Source organism: Hordeum vulgare, chromosome 2H (genome assembly GCF_904849725.1).
Source record: "Hordeum vulgare subsp. vulgare chromosome 2H, MorexV3_pseudomolecules_assembly, whole genome shotgun sequence".
Classification (NCBI taxonomy): domain Eukaryota; kingdom Viridiplantae; phylum Streptophyta; class Magnoliopsida; order Poales; family Poaceae; genus Hordeum; species Hordeum vulgare.
In genome coordinates this window covers 653,574,625-653,586,381 of record NC_058519.1, presented here as the reverse complement: position 1 = coordinate 653,586,381, position 11,757 = coordinate 653,574,625, and the positions used below count along the sequence as shown (strand labels likewise).

Sequence of the window (11,757 nt, the reverse complement as noted above, 5' to 3'; positions counted from 1 at the left end):
TTCATATTTGAAAGAAGTTTCTATTTATATTATTTTTAGGGTATGTGACTTATATTTTATTAGTTAAATCAAAGGTTAAAGTTTAACCCAAACTACAAGGAGGACTAATATACCAGGACGGAGGTAGTAAGAGCCAAACTAGTCATTATTACTACTCTATTACTCCCTCCGGTCCTTTTTAGTCCGTATATATTTTTTTTGTGAAGTGAAAGCATTTTGACAAACTTATAGAAACACATTATCAACATTCATAATATAAAATCAATATCAGTAGAATCATTATGGATGTAATTTAACATTATAAATATTTGGTATTGTAGATATTAATATTTTATAACTTAAAGTTGGTAAAACTTTGAAAAGTTTGACTTGACAAAAATCTTACACACAGATTAAAAAGAATCGAAGGAAGTACATAGAAAATTAAGGACCCTATTATTTCGGAAGCCGCGGTGCAGCCAGCACTCATTTTGTGTGTGCACAGGAACACGGTACGGGCCTGACGCTGGAGGCCTCTTGCGTGCCTTTATTTGGATTGCGGACACAGGGACCACACACTACAATACAATCTGTGCAAAAAGCACAGTGATTATCGTCAATTACTCCCTCCGTCCGAATTACTTGTCGCATAAATTGATAAAAATGGATGCGCCTAAAATTAAAATACATCTAGATACATCCATTCCTATGACAAGTATTTCCGGACGGAGGGAGTATAATATATCTATGGTCAATAATAGTAGCTTATGTTTGATAAGGAATATATATAGGTTTTGCTTTATAGATACCTTTTAGGATGACTTCAAATTGTGCACTGAATTGAATAACACAATGAATATTTTCAAATCCATGTATTTGCCTTTTAAAATGAATTACTCAAAGTGATGAAATATTAGTTACAAGTTTGCGTGTGAGGAGAGATATTCTATCAATCATTATTTTCTACATAGCTCATCATCCATGGCAAATGGTATGAGAGATATTCCCGCCAAGACATAGTGGATATTCCTAAACTTTAATCCAATTTAATAATACATCGTGCAATATTATTTCACTCGATAATGTTATTTTGCAATCCAGGAGGTTGCACTGTGGGTCAATTGTACGGCTCAACTTGCGAGCTCAAAACTCCATTTTACCAACTGTAAATGTGTTTTTTGTGTGTGTGCGGATGTAATAAGACGCCGATCGAACAGGGACGTAGACCGTGTCGATATTGAAGAAAAGGAAAGCAACGCGTGAAGCAGCCAGCAACATAGCCCAGTCTTTAGATATTCTGCCGACCGATTATCTTATTATTACTAGTATATATATCTCCACGTCACTACGTGTTTGAGTTTTTTTTCTTTTTTTTTGATAAGGAGGAAGCGAGCCCACAGCCTCTGCATCAATCGATGCATGCAGACATCAACGTGTTTGAGTTGACCAAGTAGTCGCTGCATGCTGCCTCTCCCTAGCTTGCTTGTGTTCCCACGTAAACATTCAAAGTACCAAATTCAGATACGTAGTCTATTCTACGCTTCCAGCCTTCCACCTACCGGACGCGTTTCTTCAACCCACCCGGGGATAGCCTGCATGTTATTTATAGGACCCGACACAAACAACTAGGGAAGCAAACACAAGACCTGGCTTACAATCTCCTCTGCTAGCTCTCCTTTCGGTTCCAACTGCAATGGCTGCCACGAGAACCATTCTCCTCGCCGTGGCCACAATGACCATCCTGAGCACCGCATCGGCGGCAATCTACAACATCGACGAGCCAGGTGGTGCATGGGACCTCAGCACCAACTACGGCACCTGGGCGTCGATCCTCCAGGAACTTCCACCCAAGCGACCAGATCGTCTTCAAATACTCTCCTCAGGCACACGACGTCCTCGAGGTCAACCAGGCCGGCTACGACTCGTGCAGCATCGGCAGCCCAATCGCCACCCTCAACTCCGGGAATGATGTCGTCTCCCTCACCGCCACCGGTACCCGCTACTTCATATGCGGCTTCCCGGGCCACTGCGCCGGGGGAATGAAGGTCAAGATCGATGTTGTGTCGATTTCCTCTTCTTCCTCGCCTGCCCCGGCCAGCGGTCCCAGTGCAAGTAACGCTCCTCCGCCGACGCCTGTCTCAGCCGCAACCTCTATGGCCACCACAGGGTTTGGTCTCGCCATCGTACTTGCCGTAGCCGGCCTCCTGGCTTGAGTGTGATTTGCAAGTAACGATTACTACAAGCATATGTGTATATTGCATAGTGTAATACTTATAGGGTATGTTGTATGTATCTAGGCTCCGCGTTTTTGCATATTCATTTTAGATCATGAGTAATAAAGATTATTTTCATATTATAAGTTATTTTACCTGAAATGGTTTGATCTATACTGCAAGAAGAGCCAGATTTCTCTAACTTTGACTTGAAACACGCAAAAATGTACATACATATTGATTATACATGTAATTGGTATTATTCTTTAATTTGTCTTAAATATGTGAATTAGTAGCCTATAGTTGGAGTTTTCGATGTACTTAAGTTGGAGAGTCTTGTATTTAAGTTGAACAAATGTTAACAAGTAACCCGAATCGGATATAAAAATGTAGAATGTTGTGATCAAAACAGACTAGACGAAACAAAGGCCAAACACGACACCAGGATATGGACATGGATGCCCGTGGAATGGGTGGCCAAACGCAGTTATCAGCCTTGGCATGGGGGACTTTGTGGTAGGCATACCATGTTGATTTAAATACATGGACAGCCGGTTTTATATTCATGATGAGAGAAGTAGTGGTCCGTGCTAAATTTCATGAACTTTTTTTGGTGTTTCCGTGGTGATTGCTTATCCTTGGTAGATCAATGTGCGTGTTGGATTTCCTTTTACTCTAGTATAAACTACACTACAAGAGGTACACTATCACAATCCCCAAACCTTATAGACCTAGAAATAAATGTATATATCAATATAAACTTCTTCTGTTGAAATTGTCAGATTTCTTGTACGTAATTTTCACTTTACAACTTATAGAGCTTGCAACTTTCAATAACATCATTGATGGCGCGTGTTGTCGCGGCCGTCCATTCTAGCAATAGAATGGTATGAACTCTTAAATATGGGTGACATTTGGCCACAACTTTACTCAGCTCAGAAGCTACCACTCAACGTATTTTATGAATCACTTTAACCAATATATGATCAAAAACAAGTTACGGCATATGCCTAGCTATAATATTTACAACTGGAAAAACATTCTGACTGGTTGAAACAATTTTTCAAAGTTTTATAACAACCTAGGCTTCCCTTTTTGCAAATAAAGTGCAAACTCAATTATATGGGACAACAGGCCGAAACAAATAACAACGGTAAAATACCTCACAATGTGGCACGATGCTGCACCCCAACAACTTCGTGATTGGCCGATCGCAGCCTCTTCTTGGAAGTCATACTAGAAACAGCTTCGATGTCCAAGTGTTAGCGGTGCATCATGACCGAGCACAGTTGCTTCCACTATACACTGTCCAAGTGTTAGCGGTGCATCATGACACGGATCCCTGATGGAGTAAACTATAAATTTATTAGAAAATAGTCATCCAATACACTGTGCATTTGGTCTTAATCTATATAATCTACACTGGTCAGAAGCTCGAGAGTGACTCTAACACAATAACAACCCCAAGAGTGAGTCATGTATATGTAAAACTAGGAGAATTGATAATGTTGGTCAAAATATATGTGAAAACATAGTATCTATAAAAGAAAGTCTTGCTTTATGTTCTTATCAAAGCAAGTTTAGCCTATTCGGAATCAATATGGGCACTTCCTAGCTGTACTGCGATGAATTATTTGACTATCGAGCAATCCCAACAAAAGTAAATGATACAAAAACAAAAAATAGAAAGGTCATACAAAATGCAATTCTCTAAATAGGTTTTTCATTTGAGAGCAGGCAACATATGATCATTCTATATTCTGCTCCTCCAAGGTGTACATAGTATTGCATCAACTCATGGCAAGATTGTAATCATTAGACAAATTCCCCTTTAGCTCTAAGTTTAGTGTCTGCAGACTTCAAGTTTGTTGTTACCCATTCCTAGCTCATCCGAGTGAGGTATCCTGCAAATGTATCACATCATCTAGAACATATATGGGTCCTATTAAGTAGAAGAAAATAAAAGATAATATTCTTTTCATATATTGTGCATTATCAAAGTACTATCATAGATGATTATATCTATAAGTTGTGACTGCTGACTTACACGTTTTTACTTTTGAGTTTTCCATATTTTGTAGTCTAATTAGTTCGAAGAAACCTCATATTATGTCTCAAAAAAAGTTGGGCTAGTTTTTCATCACAATACCATGTTAATGAGGATTATGTACAACCTTATTTTGATTGTAGTACCTCCTGGTTTAGTAAACAATTGCAAGCATGATTTGATTGGAGTGGGATGCTGGTTACAATTACTAATTAGAAGCAGAATAACAATTACTTGATGAATTAAAAGTACTAAATTATTTTTACTTTCTAGCAAGTAAACATTATTTGGAACTAAGCGGAAAAAAAGTTGGAAATAAATGACTTCGTAAAGGCAAAGACTTAAACCTATAAGGTAGTGGGAATGAAGATGGTGTATTGTTTACCATACTAGAGACCTCGTGCTCGATCATTCCGGTGCCGTGCAATAATCCTAGGCAGCATGACAATTATAGCTCAAGTTTCATCATTGCAAACATTCTATTTACAGTTAAATATTATAATTTTTATCAAAAAATAAGCATGGTAAGGACCCGTTACATCCATGTTTTCAAATTTACTTGGAGTTGAAAATAGTCCATTAGACCTCCAGAAACATCTGGAAATTAATTGATGAGATTATTAGGCCACACATGAAGCAAGCATATCAGAGAATCACACTATATGTATATGGTCAACTTTTTGGCCAAACTCGTCTAAAATGAACGTCATGAACAATCTAAAAAACTCTAACCACTGAATAATAACTTATCAACAATGTGGATTAATTATAGAATGCCAACAAACATAGCCTCTATAAAGAATCCACAGTTAGTTAATATCAGGAAAACAAAATTACAAGGACATAAAAAACGGATGCAGAAAAATCAGATTGCGCCCGGATGACAGTTTCTTGAACTGGACTATACTATCAAACATTGGTTCAAAATATATCATATTCACATTTTTTTGGTTTAGCTCTGGTTTTGACTACTGGCAACATCCTAGAAAGCATACTTTAGTTAATCATGCCACAATGACATTAATGTAAATTAAACCTGCAAATGAGTGCCCTTGATTTGAAGGGCATAACATGATGGCATAAATGGAACTCAAAAGGACACCGATAGCAGTGCCGCTAGAGGCTAGATCTACACCCATTCAATGTAATTCATTGAAAGAAAATTTAGAGAACATACATGATACTTCCATTCAGCTTAAGTACGCTTTTCTTAGGAAAAACAATCTGAGCCAGAAACATTTGTATGGTCTACAAATAAGAGATCAAAATTGTCGGCTTGTGTTCCAATTCCACACCAATCCACTATAAAAATTACAAAGATCTTGCATGACAATTTCATTTGGCTACCAATACTAACATCACAGTTAGTCATGCAGATCAACAACTGTAGGGTTCGAGGAGCCAATTCAGCAGAACCAATCTCCCATGACTACATTGGTAGCACTGTATCCCAAATGAGATATTACTCTGATAGCTCAGCAATTGAGCTATCAGTTAAGACATTCGTATAGGTACTCATTGAGTAACAGAACAAAAGAACACGTTACAACTCACACGATTTTCATTTCAATACAATTCAGGTACTGGCGTTTGACAACCTAAGGATCAGATTTCTTAAAAACTCCTTTTCTAGTATGATCATCTTCTGCTGCAAGGCAGATGTAGACCAAACCGGTGGGCTCGGACGAACAATATGTCCAGCCGCCATTTGGATACCTCGAAGAGATGAAAGAGTCCGCCTGAACTGAAAACCGCCCAAGTGAAACCGCACAAAGCCAATATGGCACTAGCACGTACCTTACGGTCAAATAGTAGAGTGATGTTTGATCCTTTGACGCTGCGTGTGCAGACTCCAGATATGGCCAAGATGGGAGAAGGAGGACGAATGTCGTTAGGGGTCTCATACCACACAGGGCGGTCGAGGAGTACGCCCTGAGGGTAGCGAGCCGGAGGAAAGAGCGTACCTGGCGGCCCTCTCCCGTGTCGCGGATGAGAGAGAGAGAGAGAGAGAGGAGGGAGGGAGGGAGGGAGGGAGAGAGAGAGGGGGGAGGGAGGGAGGGAGAGAGAGAGGGGGGGGAGGGATGGAGAGGGAAAGAGAGGTTGGTACAATCCGCCATCCCTCGTAGATCAATCCATCCCATTCCCCTTTTCAACTCTCAATATCTATCGCATCAAATCACCTTCCTGTCGCCACTGACCGATGCCCTTCCCCTTCCTCACGAGAAAGAGCTCTCTCTCGCCCGTCTTCCTTTTTTTGGGATATATTGTGACTGGGACGACCGTTTGCTTCGGGAAAAGGCCCAGTTAACCATATGCCACCGACTTATCCCTTGGAGCAGCAAACCCTTTAGAATAGAAGGGACATGAAATATATCGTGCGGTGTAGGCCGGAATAGACAACAAAACCGACGATCAAGATTGCCTAAATCAAGCGAACGAGTGGGCAGACAAACCCATATCATGAGAGTGCTGGAATTTGGTTCAGCTTTACTAGCCAGGTATGGTCGAAGCATAGAAAAAAAACATACCCTGCCTGGCTCAGGTGGCGTGGATATCGGGTTCCTAGTGGGCTCGATTATGCATGCTCCGCTAGGATCTTGCCCTGGTGCCGACAGACGGCTCGGGGTGGTGGCAGCGGTGATATTTATTTTATCCCTAGGAAAAAAGTTTTTATTTATTTAGATAGGAGAATTTGTAGTTAAAATGGAGCTGTATCATTCGATCTACTTTCTACGTAGAAGATTTGTGAATAGCGAAGATGGTCAACGTCTTGTAGCGTAGACCGTGTCGATATTGGAGCAGACTGCAATGGCTCCATGAGGACTCGTGAAAAGGTCAGCAGGCCAACAGCAGGATATTTGGTGCGCTCAGCAAACTCTGAGCTGCTAAGGATGGACCCGCTGGATCGGGTTGGATTGGGCGCCGCACTAGCGCGCGTCGGTTGGAGATGCTTCGGTCCCCGCGCTTTAAAAGTGCTACAGTGATGCCTTAAAAAAAATTATTGGACGCGGATTTTTTACGTTGCGGTTAGAGATGCTCTCATGATGGTAGGGCAGGCCGACGCGGTATGTTGGCGGGGTGATTGGCTCTATGCCAGCTCTTCTCCGACTCGATGGCTCCCCGATCAATCTGGACTTTTCGGTCGTTGGCGGCTCTGTCAACGGTTGAAGCTTGCCGGTCGGTTCATTGCTCGCAGTCATGGACGACCTATGGGACATTAGGTGGCCCGGGTGGTGGGAGCTGTGATGCTTGTGGGCTGACCTCGGGTGCGGGCACCTACCGGCCATGGCCGCGTGGATGGTGTGGTGGCTGGCTCCTCCTCATATTATTAGTTGAAACTTGAAATTCGAAAGCTAGCATATTATTAGTTGTGCCGTGGGATGCAGCCAATTGGAAGCTTGAAATTTTAGCAGAGAAAGTTTTTATTTATTTCATTCCCCGGAATTTTATTTATTTATTTATTTAGATATGATAATTTGGAGTTAAAATGGAGCTGTATCATTCGATCTACTTTCTAGAAGATTTGTGAATTGCGAAGATGGTCAACGTCTTGGAGCGTAGACCGTGTCGATATTGGAGCAGACGGCGATGGCTCCATGAGGACGCGTGAAAAGGTCAGCAGGCCAACAGCACAGCCCGGTCACCAAATCTTCTGTCGATTATTATGACCAAGTACGTAGCAGCTTGTGTTCCCACGTAAAACATTGAAAGTCTGGGCATGTTTTCACCTAGCGCACACGTTTCGTCAACCGACCTGGGTATAGGTTGTGATGTATATATATACACCAGGCACAAACACTTATGGAAGCAACACAATCTCGGTTTGAGGATCAACACAGGACACGGCTTACACCTCATCACCTAGCTCTCCTTGCCTTCCTTCAAGTTCCAACTGCTATGGATGCCATCAGACTCAGCCTCCTCATGGTGGCCGTGATGGCCGTCCTGAGCACCGCGTCGGCGGCGATCTACAACGTTGGCGAACCGGGTGGTGCGTGGGACCTCAGCACCAACTACGACACCTGGGCGTCCTCTAGGAAGTTCCAACCCGGCGACCAGATCGTCTTCAAGTACTCCCCTCAAGCGCACGACGTCCTTGAGGTCAGCAAGGCCGACTATGACTCCTGCAGCACCGCCAACCCCATTGCCACCCTCAACACCGGGAACGACATCGTCACGCTCAACGCCACCGGCACACGCTATTTCATCTGTGGGTTTCCTGGCCACTGCACTGGTGGCATGAAGGTCAAGATCGACGTCGTGCCTGGCTCCTCCTCCTCCTCGCCCGCCCCAGCCAGCGGCCCCAGTGCAAGCAACGCTCCTCCGCCCACGCCTGTCTCTACCGCCAACTCTGTGGAGGCCACGGGGTTTGGCCTCGCCGTCTTGCTTGCCTTTGCCGGTATCATGGCTTGAGTACATGTTGTCGCCCCACGCACATGCATATTTTATGTATAGTCAAGGAATCATTATTAGCGAGTATACGTGTGTATACTCGACTAATTGGATATGCGACCTTGATCTTTTTTATATACAATTTGAAGGATTAGTTAATAAAGATTCTTTAGTTTTATATACATACAACGTTTGTTCCCAAACATGTTCTCTCTAGACTGTAAGAAGGCAGACTTCCACGACACAAAGATACACAGTTAGATTAGACATATAATCAGCATGATGGTTGCATTTTTTTACCTCAAAAATATGTATGAGTAGCATACGGTTGGAATTATAATTAAGGGCGAGTGTTACTTATATACTTAAGTCGAACACAACTTAACATGTAACTCGGGTTTAATAAATAAAGAAATCATATATGGTAATATACTAGATGAAACAAAGACTAGACTCGAGCAAGCGTTGGTCTGTTGCGAGGATCAGCCTTGGCATCGAGGGCTTTGATTATGGAATATTACATATTGATCTAACATACTTATATATATACTATCAAAATAGTCCGTGCGTTGCAACGGGAGAAAAAAAACATAATCTTCAATGATGATGATCATATTATGTTCACACATCATCGTTTGATTTTAAATTTTGTGCACAAATGCAAGAAATGTTTCTTATTTTAAATTTATTCACAAGTTGAAGCAATCTTTACATTTTCAAAAAAAAAATCATGGTTGTCAAAAATCTTGGTAACTCAAAGAATTATTCTTAATTTCAAGATTTTTTTTAGAAAACATACAATAATAATCCGATCCATCCAACAGTTAATTCTTCAAAAATCACACGGGTATATTTTCACAAAGACTTAGAAGCATTAATGTTTAACTACATACATTAGATCTTTCATGAACAATTTTACAAATATGAGAACAATTTTAAAATCGAGAACATTTTTTACAATTTACAAGCATTTACTAAAAATCGTGAATATTTTTTTATATTTCAAACGGGTTTCAATATTTTCTTGAATTGGCGATCAATTCTAGAAAAGACGAACATAATTTTTTATGTTGGAGGATTTTACTTTAAATTCACAAACATTTTTGAAACGCATGCGGTTTTTCTGAATAAACAAACATTTTTATAAGTCAGTAATATATTTATTAAATTCACGGACATTGTTTTGGAATTTGCAAAAAAAATAAATCCTGCGCCTTTTGTGAATCCACAAACATTTTATGTTTTCGTGAACATTTTAATTCAAAATTCCTATTTCCTAATATGGAAATGCTTTTATAATTCCAAATTATTTAAATTAGAAGTAAACAAAAATGGAACGGAAAAATTTAAATAAAAAGAAACTATCAAAACAGGCATTAGATATTTTTAAAATTTTAGGACATTTTTTAAATGCATTACCATATTTTGAATTAGAAAGCATTTTGTTAAATGTTTTTAATAATTTTTAATACATGGAGTTTGATTTGAATCATGGACTTTTCTTATTTTACAAACATTTTTTCAAACTTGCAAACATTTTATTGTATATGCGAGCATTTTTACAAAAACTCCGAGCAGTTTTTGAAGTCCCAAACATTTTATTTTTTAAAATATGTTGATTTAAAATTTTAAGTTTATTAAAATTTTAAAGGATATTCAAAGTTATAAATTATTTAAAATAGAAAAATAAAATAAAACTGAAGATAAATAAATAAACGGAACTAAAAAAACTGACGCATGTGTATGGGCTGGCTCATACGGTTTGCTAGATATTCTCCCAGGGTGCAGAGCGTATATAGGAGGTTTTTACATGGGCCGGCCCAGTCCAAGATTTTTCGCTTTGTGAAACGTTTTCTATTACTTACCGGTGGCAATGGTGGGTAATTTATGCAAAAATTCAGTGGCAATTTTCATGACGTACCACAGAAGCAATATGTGCTTTATTAATAGGTAAAGAATAACGTCCGTAGCCATACATGTGAAAATAGTAGTTCCCGCTAATTTCGTTGAGAAATCTTGATATTGTTGTTGTGATTGCTTCGACAGTTCCTGATCGGATTTTTTTCAAAAAATAAAATATGTTTTTGTTTATCGTAAGACTTTATTCTTTCCTGTTTATTTTTTGGCTTTTCTCTCATTTTTCTCTTTTTTGTTTTTTCTTACAAATTTCCTGTCTACTATTTTTCCAATTGTTTGTTAGTAAGCCCTAGCAGCGTAGCGGTGATATCATCCTCACATAGGTAAATCTGGGAACGGGTTCATAACTAAACCATACCCATACAAGTATGTAACAAAATCAAACCTGAACCATAACCTTTTAATACCATTTTCAGCCCAACCAAACTAAACCAAATATTTTCCTCACCCTTACCAGTTTAAACCCAATACATAACTATGGGTTTAAACCCAATACAAAACCATATTAAACTTTGGAAATTATTCATGGAGCAGCTCATGAATATTTTCATTCCATCCTGAATCAAGATATTAAGAATGTGTGCACAACACCTGACATGCAAATGTTGACCTTCAAGGAGCAGCTCATGCTTGTGATACTTTATTAACTCGTCACATGCATTAGTGTTATTACTCGCATTATCTAGTGTCAAAGTGAATAGCTTGCCCCTTATGCCCCATTCTGTTAAGCAACCAATGATTTCTTCTTCTATTGCACAGCTTGTGTGGGGATACTTCACGTCTGTGAAACTTATGATCTTCTTCTTGTAGTTGAATTCTGCATCGATATAATGGGCGGTGATGGACATGTAGCCCAAATTCTATGATGATGTCCACATGTCAGATGTTAAACGAATGCGGGAGTCCAAATTTTGAAGCTCAACTTTGATATCTTTCTTCATTCCCTTATACATCTTCAGTGCATCATCATGAATCGTGTGACAACCCTTATTTGAAATGCTGGCTGCAATGAGTCAATCCATGGCTGAAGGTGTGGATCTTCAAACTTAAGAAAGGGGATCTCAGCATGGATGCAAAACTTGACCATTAGTTCATGACTAACTTTTTCATCAAACACTAACAGGCCTTCGGATGGCTTTTTTTTCATGGTCAATAGGAACCTCTTCCTGCAAGCATCCTCAATTGATCGGCAAGCCTCTGCAATATGGG

At 39.8% G+C, this 11,757-nt stretch overlaps 1 protein-coding gene and 1 pseudogene across 1 annotated transcript; both read left to right on the top strand.

Annotated features, from left to right (window-relative positions):
- The first annotated feature begins 1,625 nt into the window (after positions 1 to 1,625).
- Positions 1,626 to 2,305, top strand: LOC123431252 (annotated as a pseudogene).
- Positions 2,306 to 8,062: 5,757 nt separating this feature from the next.
- Positions 8,063 to 8,810, top strand: LOC123431251 (mavicyanin-like). The gene has a single exon (XM_045115076.1). The coding sequence runs from the start codon at positions 8,137 to 8,139 to the stop codon at positions 8,650 to 8,652; it is 516 nt and encodes a 171-aa protein (XP_044971011.1). The 5' UTR covers positions 8,063 to 8,136; the 3' UTR covers positions 8,653 to 8,810.
- The last annotated feature ends 2,947 nt before the right edge of the window (positions 8,811 to 11,757 follow it).